The sequence below is a fragment of the Lates calcarifer genome, unplaced genomic scaffold (assembly GCF_001640805.2).
Source record: "Lates calcarifer isolate ASB-BC8 unplaced genomic scaffold, TLL_Latcal_v3 scaffold_53_113, whole genome shotgun sequence".
Taxonomy (NCBI): domain Eukaryota; kingdom Metazoa; phylum Chordata; class Actinopteri; family Centropomidae; genus Lates; species Lates calcarifer.
The window spans coordinates 72,421-86,738 of NW_026118165.1; the positions used below are offsets into that span (position 1 = coordinate 72,421).

The 14,318-nt window shown below is 40.5% G+C and overlaps 1 protein-coding gene and 1 pseudogene across 4 annotated transcripts in view; one reads left to right on the forward strand and one right to left on the reverse strand.

The window, feature by feature from the left end:
* Positions 1–467: 467 nt before the first annotated feature.
* LOC108882085 (monocarboxylate transporter 4-like) lies at positions 468–9,586 on the reverse strand (annotated as a pseudogene).
* A 437-nt stretch (positions 9,587–10,023) lies between these two features.
* ccdc57 (coiled-coil domain containing 57) overlaps positions 10,024–14,318 on the forward strand; it is a 32,539-nt gene continuing 28,244 nt past the window's right edge. For all 4 annotated transcript variants that reach the window (XM_018674358.2, XM_018674360.2, XM_018674359.2 and 1 more), the window contains exons 1-2: positions 10,024–10,209; positions 10,979–11,136. In XM_018674358.2, the coding sequence (XP_018529874.1) occupies positions 10,997–11,136 (140 nt within the window). In that variant the 5' untranslated portion in view covers positions 10,024–10,209; positions 10,979–10,996. The remainder of the gene's footprint in view (positions 10,210–10,978; positions 11,137–14,318) is intronic.

Sequence of the window (14,318 nt, forward strand, 5' to 3'; positions counted from 1 at the left end):
CTTGTTTTGCAGCGTATCAGCCATTGCAGTCAGTTGTCTTACTTCTTTCTGTAGATGTGAAATATCTTCCGTGCATGTAGATAGGTTTTCCTCCATCCCTGTTACCTTGACGCTCATGACTGACCCTGATTGACTCCCTATAGTCCTTCAGCTCAGACCTAACTACCTTAATGTCAGATCTGATGGCTGGCTTTGTGGCTGGACTTGAAAAGGGCTGTTCACACCTAATCCCTGACAGAGCTTCAAGCAGATTTCAAAGAAAATGGAGTAAAATTGCACTGTGCAGATGCACAAGCCACCTGTCCACACACACTCAGTGCTGTGATTGCGGCCAAAGGTGCATTTATTACATGCTTATTTGAAGGGGGTGAATAGTTATTATTTTTGCATTATATATTTTTAATTAATTTAATTATTTTGTAGAAATCTGTTTTTTGTTAACTCAAAAAAAAGTCAAAAAAGCCAAACTATATTCACCATTTATTCCATTTATAAAAACAAGATAAAAGGGAAAAACATCCAAGGGGTTGTACACTTTTTATTTTCCCCAGTGGGTGGGAAATGTGATCCTGCTGTCTCCAAATAAAGCCTGGCACACACTAAATTTTTTTCTTCTTAATCTTCCCCGATTTAGAAAATTTGAGAGACCACACACATGATGACAAATAATGTCAGATTTGACAGTTTTGTTCTTATGGTGTGTGATGGGCAATGAAAAGACCAACACAGCACACCTCACACTAACCAATTCACCACCAACAACCAGGGTCTGGACTCTCAAAATGTGAAATCTTGTTCAGTCAAACAAGACTTAAATAAACATGGACGTACTGTTTCATTAGGGTTTGTCTGAATCGCTCTTAGTCTGGCCCCTCCCCCAGGACCAGTTTGCCTTGGGAAACCCTACCAGCGGCTGATGCCCCAGACAGCATAGCTCCCAGATTTATGGGGGCACTCAAACCCCTCCACCACGGTAAGGTGGCGGGTCAAGTAGTGCAGTTAAACTAATTGAGTTGCTGTGGTTGATGTCAAAACTACAGTCATGGAGAAAAAAAAAAATCATAAGGTTAAAAAAATACTTTTGAGAAAAGATGCAAAATCTTTTCAGATTTTTTGAGTGTGAGTATGCAAGCCTGTAGCTGAATAAAACAGCAATGTCACTTACAATTTTTTTTCTCCACCAAAAATATATTTATTTTGGAAAAACAGGCATCACTCAGAACAAAGCGGTGCAAGTGCAGAAGGTGAGTGCTTCATTTCTTCACCTAATCTGTGCTTTCTGTCTAGTTTGTTGAGCATTATATCCAACAGATATACACAGGACATAGAGTACATGAATCACTGCATCTGGTATCATATAACACAGCAGCTTCCACTATTCACTATTGGTAATCAGACCTTTAAAGAACAGTAAAGACAGCATAAGACATACATTCCTCAACCAAGTACACAACACCAATATATTTGCACAGGCTAACAATTCAAGTTTGTTCAAGTATCCTACAGAGGCAACAACTGGATGAAGTCTCAAAGTGGTACAGAGAAATCATGGAACACTCAACAAGACAGAGAGACTTGTACACTTTTGAATGGGCAGCTGTAATATCTAATTCAGCTACCAGGGTGCATTGTTGTTTATTTTTACAAGATTTTGTAATGTGAGTTGTCCCTTTGTGGTTACATACAATGTCAATAAATACTTGCAATAAATAAAACACAACAGTGCAACAAACAAGAAATACATTATTTGAAACAAGTGTGAAAGGCCATTCTTGATCCTGGGAGCGACAGTCTGAAAAAGTTCACTAACCAGCTTTTTTCAGAGAATCTGTATATCATAGTGCCTATTAGTGACTAGAGTTTATCATCACATGACTAGAGAATGGAGCTTCTGTCATGTATTAACAGATGGATGGGAGGGAGGTTTGTAGCCCATCTCTATTCAATGGGGATAACCAGGAGCATCAGAGGGTAACTCTGCTCAGACTCTTCATAGTCACAAGGAGTCAGCATTTCACAGTGACACTTGAAAAAAGGTCAATCTGCTGACAAATGCTGTGAAATATGATTGAAAGCTCTAGAAAAAGGCCGCAGGTGGACCTTGAGAGAAGGTTTTTTTCATCAAATTCTTTGAAATTATTAACCCTGGACTGAGAAATTAATTTAAAAAATGTGCTGAGAAAGATATTCAAAGCTGGAAATCTATTATTTGTTCTAAAACACAATGTTTGTCTGACCAGACAACAGGAAAAGAGAAGTTATCCTATTCAGCTGTTATTTGTTGCCAATGACATTTTCATTGGTCAGGGGGATTTCTGTAGTTGCAGCATGTAGAGTACACAGTGATTCTTAATTTAACTCCAAGACAACAATAATGAGCAGAATCTGGTCAGGTTGTATTAGAACTAGCTGAAACAAGTTCTTAATAATGAACCCTCTCTGCCTCGTATTTTTATGAGTGTGCTCTTTGTGTACAGCTCATCTTTTATCATTGCTTGTCTTATTCTTTATAATGACGTCTCTGTGTTTTCTCCAGCCTCCTCTCCCATCTCCTTCACTGTCATCACCTCCTCTCCTGCTATCACACCAGTGACTTTTCCATTCTCTCCTCCCTTTGGCTCCTCTTTATCTTCACCATCTCCCTCAACTTCCACCATACGGTTCAGCCCCTCCTTCTCTGAAGCAGTCATAGCCATCTCCATTTTAGCCTCTGGATCTTCCTGTTTCCTGCTAATGCAAAGGAAGTTGCCCAAGGCCAAAACAAGGGCTGACAGTGTGACCTCACAGCCTGCCAACAGGAAGACATACATGTAGTTGTCGGTGGCATCCAAGAGGCGACCTGGTGGAGAATACAAGAATATCATTATTATCATTATTATCCATCCATCCATCATCTCTAATGCTTTTTTGAGGGTCGATGGTGGGCTGGAGCCTATCCCAGCTAACACTGGGCAAAAGGCGGGGTACACCCCAGACAGATCGCCAGTCAGGGCTGGCATATAGGGACACACAACTATTAATACTCACATTTACACCTGTCCAGTGTGTACCCCGCCTGACCCCCAGTGTCAGTAATAACAACTGTGTCAGGGAATTGGACAACAGGAGATGCACACATTAACATTTATTCCTTCCGTGCTCTGACCTGCTCCAGGGGGTCCCACTAGTACAGCAACAGCTTCCATCAGCAGCACCAGGCCAATGGCACTGGAGAACTTCTCCGTCCCTACAATTGCCATGAGGACCTCAAACTGTAGTGCTCCTACCATGCCATACGACATACCGAAGAAAATGCAGAAGACCACCAGACCTGGCATAGTCAGTTGCCTGCAAGGTGACAGATGAGATTTATGGTGATGAAACAGGTGATGAAACAGGCCTTGTTGATCACAACAGTAACTTAGCCTAGCTATACTACTTGCCAGCCTGATTGTTTTTATTTTAGCAGGTTTCTTGGACCTGTATGATGGCAACAGACATGGTTTCTAGTACATTTGTGAAGAAGCATTCTCCTTATAATACAGAAGTAATTACTGCATCGTTACCTGTGATCCTATGATGTCGGTGCACCCATTGAAGATCATAGCAAAGCTGAACAGGTAAACACTTTTGGGTCGTATGCACTTCATGCCTGCTATAAGTCCTGACGCAGGCCGAGCAAACATATCAACAACTCCTAAGATGGTGAGCAACAATGCTGACTTAGTGTCCTCATAGTGGAGGTCTTTAGCATAGCTGACCACAAACACAGGGGGCACAAACAAGCCCAGCACCATAGTAGATGCTGCAATTGTATAGATAATAAATCCTCTGTCCTTGACTACACTGAAGTCCAACAGTTTCTTCATTGGCTGGGGCTTCTTCTCCTCTGCAGCCATAGGAGTGGTCTCCTCCAACTCTTGAGGCTTCCTGGAGGGCAACAGGGGCCTCATAAGGGCACCACAGGCACAGCAGTTGAGCAGCAAGCCTCCCAGTATGAGGAAACCCCCCCTCCAGCCAAAATGGTACTGGAGAGTCTGTCCCAGTGGGGAAAGACAACATAATGCCACAGGGCTGCCTGCTGCTGCCAAGCCATTGGCTAAAGGACGTTTCTGGCTGAAGTAGCGATTTAGCATTATCAGAGATGGCTGGAAGTTCAACGCCAGACCCAGACCTGAGGAGAGACAGATTTACTTAGCAAAAGACTGTATGTAAGAAAGTATGTTGCATTGCTACATATATACAGATGTGTGTGTGTGTGTGTGTGTGTATGTACAAACCTGTAATAACTCCTGTGCAGAGATAGATAGATACAATGTTGGTAGCAAAGGAAGCAAGAATCATTCCCAGTGAGGCAAAAAGCCCTCCAACCATCATTACTGGTCGACAGCCAAACCTGTTAACCAACACACTGCACAGTGGGCCTAGGAAAGCACAATCCATTGATGATTAGAGTACACATTTATTACAGTATTAAATATTTTAACAGTTAACAGTTTAACACTAATATACATTTATGTAATCCTTGTCTACCTGTGCCATACAGCATAGCGAGCAGTATTGATGAGATCCAGGCAGTGTCACTGTAGCGAACATCAAAGTCTCGGATCAGTTCCTTGAAAAAGACGCTGACAGCCTTGGGGAAGGCATAGGAGAACCCGGTAATGACAAAGCAGCCAGCCAAAATGGCCCAACCCCAGCCGCCATCTGGTGCCTTTACCCCTGGAGGTCCATTGTCTACTACTGCTCCTCCCATGATGCTCTCTGACTGCTCTGTTGAGGAAAGTGGCTATTGATGCATTCAGTATAGGACAGAGCATTAGTTATGGGTTATCCAGCTACTGTAGTTTTATGTTAGAACAAGTTATTGTAAGCAATCCACTGGACTTGTTTGGTTTTGAGGCTACAGTTTCTGAGGTTGTTTTATTTACAGTACCAGCACTACTATCTCAAAACTGTGTAGAGGAGCATGTGTGTTGTTAAGGAGTGTGTATGTGTTGTACAGAGAACATGTTCTGTTGTGTTCATTCTCACATGATGCGCTGAGCTTCTCTCTCTGTCTCTCTCTCCGCAGTATGGATACATATCCCATAAACATGTTATTAACTCAATATGTCCCCTTTCCTGTAGTATTGTGCTCTTCCGTCTCTCTCTCCTCTTCTGTCTCTCTCTGCAGGTATTTCTGCCTCTGGAGCTGTAGAGTCTGATCTGTGATGACAAGTCTCCTGCTGCTCCTACAACTCCACTCAACACCTGCTGCTAGAATTAGAAATGACTTATACTGCTATTAGTTGTATTGCTATGCTAGCAGTTAATACTTTAATTATCACTACTATCATTACTACTGCTGTATTACTGGCATCATCTAACATTTCATATGGAACCCATGTTATGCTATGTTCTTCTCTCACTATTCTCTACACCCCCACCCCCCCACTCCCCGCCCCACCCCTCTTCTTAACCCAACCAGTCAAGGCAGATGGCCGCCCACCCTGAGACCGCGTGTGCCTGTAAATGGCAAAAACTGGTACAAAAATTACACATTAAATTCAAAATGGCTGATTTTCCATACCTGTGCTCAAGACCCATAATAGATAACTTACAAAGTCATACATGTTGTTGCTCAATAACTTCAGAGAGCAGACTTTATTTGTCTTTAGCAATTTCTTCTTTGTTTAACTCATTTGTGACAGTAGTCTGATGATGATGGGATATTTCATACTGGTACTGACAAACTCTAGGCAATTTTATCAACTTTTAGATACTGACACAAGGATGGTTATAATGTTTAAGGATTTCACAATAATTGTCCTTAGTAAAAAACAATCAAATTATTATCTGTAATCTGTAAGCCCCAACTGATCCTAGACCATGTGTGTGGCAGCCTCTGGTCCTGACCTTTCACTCACCTCAGTGAACAATTGTCATCTGTGAACACATTCTGTATAGCATAGGCCAGAGTCCGACAGATGTCCTCCTTGTGTGATATATCATAGAGATTGATTTTAGATGAGATGCTGCATACATTCCTTATTTCAGAGAATGTATTCCCACCTTGATATCTGTTACTGACCAGTACAGAGAACTTCACAGTTCAAATCTGTTTAGAACCAAGATCCAATTCATTACCAATGTATTACCACCTGTGTCTACCTTTCTTCTTTAGTCTTTTAGGTCGTAAACTGTAGTCAGAGCAGATTTCACCTGGTTTTACCCTTATAGTAGAGTGAACAGGAAATAGCATGATGATGACCATCAAAGAACATTGCAATTTCAGTAACACTGAACTCATAGGCAGGGTAAAATTTGCAACTGGTAGTGAACAGTGAATGTGTCTTATCCTGTTCTGCCTAGAAGTACATGGGAAGTGAAATCCGGTTAGACTGCAGCACAACAAGCAGTGGGAATCGCTAGTGCAGCAAAAGGGTGTGAGTTGCAGCAGTTTTGAGACTGCAAACACAGCTGACTGTTTACTGGAACACACAACCAAACTGGAAGGAGCTGCTATTCAAACATGCAGCAAGTTCATGTATACAGACACAGAAACTCAAGGACATCAGTATGGTACTTCCCCCACATCCTGCTCCAATAGACCTACCCACATCATCTACACCTTCCGTGACCCCAGGGGTAGCCCATGCAACATTCTGCAAGAGCCCCAAGTATCATCACCCATACTAAAATAAGACTCACATTCCGCACACATAAGCTATAACACAGGGATCATTTTTCATTCCTAATATACAGATGAAAGGCACTTGGATGTTATCCATCATTGTGTATGTGTGCGTGAGAGACACATAAGGTACAGCAAGATAGGAGAGAGGGGCATGTAGAAAAAAAACAGACCCCGAACATACTTAGTACCTCCACTCTACTAATTTTTTTTTGGTCATTTAGGGTCAGGTGAAAGATGCTGTGACCACAACACTGAAGTTTCATTCCTTTTTGGGTTAATATGGTGAACTTGTTAGCTTATTTACATATCATTTACATATCTAGCAGTTACGTAGCAACCTTATCTTGAGTCCACTTGGTGAGAGGAAGTCCAATACTCACTCTCTTTTTGCATTTGGTCTCTACCAACTCCTAAGGGAGATATCTGATGCTTTGGCTGGTAAATGTTCCGCGACGTTTACTAGCGAGTTTCTAATAATACTACTTTCAGACAGCAGACCCACATATGATACAGGTCAACTCAATGCAAGTTTTTCCCATAATGGGTTGTCATGCTGGTTTCCACTGTCAGCAAAGACCTCAGTGTAGTTAGAAAAGTTACGAATAAATCTGAAAAATGCATTGAGTAATTCACCAGACAAAAGGTAAGTTTCAACCAAAACCCCTCTCTCTGTCCATCTGCACTCTCTCTGTCCTTCTCCCATTGCCAGTGGGTCACTTAAATTACTTTTGAACATCCTATCATTTTTGTTCCTACTAGCAATACTAGTTCACCAAAGCCAGGCAGTGTCTGACCTGTGTTCGAACCTGTTTGAGAGGAGGGTGTAGCATTACGAGATGAAAATTATTAAAATATCGTACAAGAGCCTTAGAACTGTTGTATTTTGAGGAAAATTATTGTACAGGCATCATAACCAAGAAAACAAATATGCTGAATATATGATGTGTGGAAGGGGGTAGTCTTTTGGGACTCATTCAAATGAAGATGTCCCAACACTGAAAACAAAAGCATAGCTGTTTAGCAAGTTGTAACCTGCTCAACACATACATGGAAATTAAATAAATAAAATACTTACCTTATCAGCTCAAGTTCCAAATCATTCCACATTAACTTGTAATATTGTAATCATAACTGCTGATGGGTTGACCCACTCAGATAGACACCCAGTTTAGTGAGGTATAACTGTTTGGTGCTGAGCAGGTAGTTTGTATGGTACTGAAAACTGAAAATAGCCGCTATGAGAATGACAAAAAAAAAAAAAAAAAATGCAATGAGCATGAATCAAAACAGTAAAGGTGTGGGCCAACAGCTAAAGAATGAATCTGAATCTGAATCTGAATCTCAGATGGAGAGGTAGTTCAGCTGATATTTTTTTGTACATTCATCACTACGAACAACGCATTTCATGTTGTCACAAATATTGTTATTTCATGAAAAATACCGACAATAAGTGCTGTTAGAAAAAGGCTTAATGTTGCTATAATTGATATTTATACAATACAAATTTATTACAACAATGTGGAAAAATGTGACAATGTCAAAGAGCTCATTGCAATCAAATATCTTTTCTTTATCTATCTAATCTTACTTAATTTTGCTGTTCTGACACTTGCACCAAACAAACTCCCTGTACCCCCCTGTACACATGTAGCTGGTGAGTAAAGTAAGTATGACTGTGACTACTTCTGAATACATAATAGGTACAGAATCAGTAGTTGATACATTAAGAGTATTCCATTAAATTCGAATTAAGACACACTAAAATTATAATGTGTTCCTCGCAAAGATCTGACTATTTGACCTGACAGTCTGCACATCTTCAAGTTCACGTCAGGGGGAATCAGCCTCTAATCACACAGTATCGTTTCAGTTATTGCTCCACGCTAGTAGATGTTCTAAAACGAGATCAGCGGGGTGTCAGTTTAGTTGTCTCGACTTGTATATCTCAAGGTTTAGCAACACAGGGAAATGATGGTTTTGACATCGTGAGCCGTTCAGGGATGCAATCGAACGCACGTACGCGGTCCGACGACTTCTGCGTCACATCCAGAGCAACAAGAGTTCACACACTGATGGATCATTTCATCACACACTGAGCTTATCACCCAACGAATTAGGAAACGGTCTCTGTTTGAAATAGAATCCATTCCACAAACTTTTCCTGTTATGTGCTTGTCTGGGATTCGTTGGTTTGACGGAAACTGTTTCGTTATTGTTTTTATTATGTAGCGATGATTCTAGTCTCGCAGTCACGGAATATTCTACGAAACGTACAGATTGAACGTAACAGTCTATACGTTTCCCCCACTTACTTTATAATGGAACGCCGGTGTACGTTTTACTAAGCAACACTTATTCCAGCTGAGTTCAGGTCACACATTTGCCTAAGTGACTAAGCTACCTATTTACTTTGCATTAAGTCCTCACGAGAGAAAGAAGCCTCCTAGTTGATGTGTATTAAAAAATCAGACAGACAGATGTGGATCACGGTGCGTGCGGACAAACCCCGGTGGCCTACGTGAGGACCGAGGCGTAGGTCTTGAGCATCACCGCAGACCAGATGTCTGATCTGAAAACGTTCAGTTGAACTGACCATCGGGCGACACCAGCAATAATAACAAACTATTAGAACTTATACTATCCAAGAGCTAAGCATCTCTAAAACAGTTATACTAATGTCAATTTACATCTTTAACTGCTTTACTCTTAGTAGCCTACCGGTATGCCTACCAGATACTCTGCCGTACAAGACGATATCGCATAAGACGGGAAACACATTCAAAACACACAAATATACAAACCACTGGTTAAAAAAAATAAGTAAAGAAAAGGTATTCACACCGTACCTGTTGAAATGCTGTCACTTTCTACGCGCTTCTACGTTTACCTTGTACGCGCGACTCCGTCACTGTATATATTCTACGGAGGCGCGCGGAGAGAAAACTCCGCCGTGGTTTTCTAAACCTCCGCCCCCAACCCCACCTCTGATTTGTTTGAATTTTACTACCTGTATTTAGTAATAAAACGTCAAAAGTGTGTTATATGCTTACACAGTTTCTGATAAAATAAAGAGAAACAATCGTATCAGATAACTAATTCATTCTTCATTAGGTTCAGGTATGTAATAGCCTATTGGTTCTGATGGGCCTGATGTAACTTCAATTTATGGCAGCTGATCACAAACTGCCCTGCTGTCTGTTCTCTCGACTTCACTGACATACACTCATCTTGCAATAAACGAGTAATAATTTAAATTTGGATTTTAGAGGAAAAAATGAATAAAGCAGACAGTGCTGAATTAAAAAAAAATAGTGCAGTTGACCTAGGAACCATTGTTTTATCACCGCAGTTGGGGAACAGTTTAACAGACGTACGGTTACCATGGAATACAGTTTCATCACAGAGGAATGAGTAGAGTTCTAATTTTTGCTCATGTATTATTATTAGTGACTTGTTTTGACATGTAGTGATTTTTTAAACATGTCTTGTTGGAGCGGAAGAGTTTGCAGATACCCGCAGAGTGTTACATAAGCTGAAGCTAGTGTGTGACGGTAGGCTTGGTACTTCTCTCCCCGCTCTCTCTCTCTGTGTGTGAGCGTGTGTGTCTAACAGTGGCTCCCACGGAAATCCTTAAGTCTTAAAACAGTATGTATTATACCAATGGTTCAGGGACTCTTGATTACAGATATGAATTGTAATCATGGGTACAAAAGGATATAGGTAGTTGTAGGTTTTATTCAAAAACAGAAACTCCTGTCCTGTTCATTTTTTCCAATGTTGCGTGACTTGTCTGTCCAGCTGTTATTATAGATATGTCTGAGCTAACCATGACACCTCGACTTATCCATACATTCTCTTTTTGAGCTGTGATAGTTAGTTTGTGAACGTCTAGGGCTTAATGGGGAATGGTGTTTGTTATAGGCCACTAAATGTATAAATATTAAACAAACAGCAATATTGTTGGCATACTTATAAACATCTGTGGGATCGTGAATAAGGTGTTCTTACTTCTGGCACAGAACCCAGAAGATCCGGTTCCATTTAGGATTTGTGTAATCTTTGGATTCCATCGGTCAGTTGTGGTCCACAATGAATTTCAATTTCATTAATTGGATGATTCTTGCAGAAATGCACTTTTGTAGACAATTGTCAACTTCTTCCCGGAAATATTTAGGTGCACAGGCTTGTACCTTTAACAACAAGACATAAAAATAGAATTTTTGGGAATGTGGGGATAATGTACAGACACATTGCTGCAGGAGATAGCTGACTATTACCATGTGTGTTGTAATGCATGATGCCCTATATTATGGTACATAGGTATATACAAGTTCCACCATGCAGTCAGATGGGGACAGCGGAATGGACCTGGAAGCATGGCTGGCCAGTAAAGAAAGAGAGTGGAAGCTCCAGGCTGTAAGGATTCATCAGCTGGAGAGTTCCCTCAGAAAGGCCCAGGAGGAGTGCTCCTCCCTCAGGTATACATCCACCTCACTTCAGAATAACAGCAAATGTGAGCCTCCTGCTTCAAAAACTTAATTTAGGTTTTTCCAGGGGACCCTGGCCTCCATCTTTGAAAAGTCTGGTGTCAACAGCAAGGAAATACATCTTTTTGATATAGACACTGATCTGCCAATTCAATTTCAATTCACAAAGTCCAGAATCAATCCATTTAGATCCCGTTCTTGATGATTCAGTTTTCAGATATACCAGTGTTACGTAAAGCATTTCTCAGAATTGATCCTGAAAATTTAAAGTGAGCAATACTGTTGTGTCCTTTTATGTAAAATTGTGTAAAGTAGACATTAGAGTTTAAACTGTAAACATATTTCGCCATAACAAAACTGTGGACTGAGGATTTATTTTACTTGGCAAATGCAAAACAACTGTAAGAGGACCCATTTATATTTTTAGGCCTACATGTGCAAAACAGTTGGAAGAATAAGAATAACATACTGCATATTTGTTAAAAATAAATGCTAGCCTGTACAGCTACACGTGGACATACCCAGAGCTCAGATCAGCATGTGAAATCTTCTTTCAGTCTTTCCCTCTTGCAGATGTGGTTTCTAGATTCACCACTCAGAGTCAGTGAACCATTCTGAGTTATGACAGTCCCATAAACTGCAGTTTATAAGGACTGTACCTGACTTAAAATTTTGTCGGTTTAATTGGATTTGACAGTTTTTTTTTTCCATATCTGGCAATCAGAAAATTTATTTGCATGAGTTTCAGTAATGATTTTGATGTTTTCACTGACACAGCACATCTTCACACAGTCAAAAACAAAAAAATAAAGTTGGCATCTTGGTCATAGCTCAGTTATGAAATCCTGTGCATCACACAGTGTCTCTCCTGCCGGGCTGCTGACAGCGCTGTCAGTCAGACTCTGGAGCTGAGAGTATTGGAACGAACCGCAGCGACTTGTTCTGCCTTGTCGTGTGCTGTTCGCTCTTTTGCTCTGCCCTGTGTTTTCATCACTGTGTCTACTTCAATCACAGCTCGTTTTGTAGTTTTGTAATTTTAAGACAAGAATCGATTGTAAAGTCTATTGTCTGCCACACTATTGCTTTTACATTGCCCTGTGTACTGCAGCTAAAAAAGTGCAATGAGTCAACTGACATTTTGTGAGTCGACTTGGGGTGTTTCCTCACTTATTGCACTAATGCATAGCGCTGGATACCGAACTTCGGTTCTTATATGGCACCGACCGAAATGCTTTGATACTACCCAGTATCGAAAGATGCCTTGTTTTTCGGTGCCAAGTTTCCATACCAAGGAGTTAATCACGTGATCAAGACCTAATAATGCTACCGGTGATTGGCTGTAACGATACACGCGGTAGAGGCATGCAGGAAAAATACTTACGTGGTTACGCTTGCTTACGGGGTTCACGTTTATCTGTGTTGTGAACTACAGTGTGTGTGTGGTGTGTGTGTGGTGTGGTGTGTGTGTGTGTGTGTCGAAGCGGATAGAAAATGCGACTGAGGTCAAAAATGTGGCTCCATTTTAGCAAGAACGATGCCAATAGTGCAATATTTGCAAAAAGGACATCCTTGCTAAGGCCGGCAACACGACCAATTTGATGAAGCAATTGAATTGAAGAAGCAGAAACTTGCTCCCTGTATAACTGCATGGTCTTTAGTATGCAGCAGTGAGCATTAGACACTGACCTGTCACTTATTCTTTTGCACTGAAAATTATTTGTTGTATATTTTTTGTTAGAAAACTGCTTTGAGTGGAAAACTGCCCAAGATGAAAAATAAAACTCAAGATTTGTACCATAATATGTAATGTAATTTTCTTTGTTAGAATTGATTTGATAAAATTGGTATCAAAATCAAGGTATCGGTACCGGTATCGAAAATATACCCAGCCCTACTAATGCCTGAGCATCACAGTCTGTCTTTTCCATAGAGTCATTAAAGCTTTTCTTCTTGCCATCTTAATCTTGAAATCTTAATCAACAGGGCTTGCTCAGCTTTTTAATAGTACTTGATAGTAGTAGGCCACATAACCAAGTAAAACATGTTATTTTGCTCTGTTGTTGGGTGCCAGAATCCAAGGAATAATGGGTCTGAGGCACTCCTGCTTGCTGCTTGCCAGCAGCAGAGCCATTGTTGTCAAATTGTCTGGGTTTAAAAAAAATAGGTCTGACTTTCAGACTTTCAGACTGTCTATCTATGATGTTACAGAGAATTATAATACAATTATAACACACTAGCTTCCCTCATGTTTAACATAAGGAGTTTTCAACCTGTTAATCTGTCTCCTCTGCTTCTCTGTTCAATGTGTGTGTGGAGTGGTTACACATGCACACACGTGAAGAGGAGAGAAACACAATCATAAATTACAACAAAACACGATAGAATCTCACACTGACCTGAAATGAAACGAGTTCACATAAATTTGGTAAAATATTTTGTATTGTTACTTTTAATAAGAATTTATTTTACATTGGTTCCTCTCAGTGGTAGGAGAAACACTGGTTACTAAATAACGCACCTTCTTGTCTCTGTGTTATTCGATTGCATGTTTTAATGCAAAAGGAGCATTACCATATCAGAGCTCTCAAAGTGGTTACAGTTGTTCCTCAAGTTAATTGTAGCATACCATAATCAACTTTAATTAAATAAAACGTAACCTCCCAACTATAAACATATGGCTAGTGAAAATGCAGAGTAGCGACTGACTTTGGAAAACCACTAGCCACAGTGGCTGGTGAGCAAAAAAAGTTCATGTCATGTTCAGCACGATGTTCTTTATCTAATTTATGTGCACTTTCCACTCAGTTTATTTCCATGCAGCGTGAGAGTCTCTGGTGTGTTATGCCCAAAATAATTTGCATAATGGATCATAAATTTTGATTTTTAAACCAAAGCAATCTGGTGACAGTGGTGAGGATGCTAGCAAGGGGGCTAGTCCTGGCTAGAACACTGGCAGCTCTCTTAATGTACAGCTTTACCCCCAATAAACATAGGAGAACAGACTTTCAAATTGGCTGTCAGAGAGGAAATACTTCTCCTGGCTCTAAAAGGATGATATTGGTAAGGTTATATGCAAAAGTAATTAAAGAATGTGCAATTAATTCAACTCCATACAATCTTGTAAGCACTCAGATCATTGTCAAATTCAAGGCAACAGCTACAAAGAACTAAAT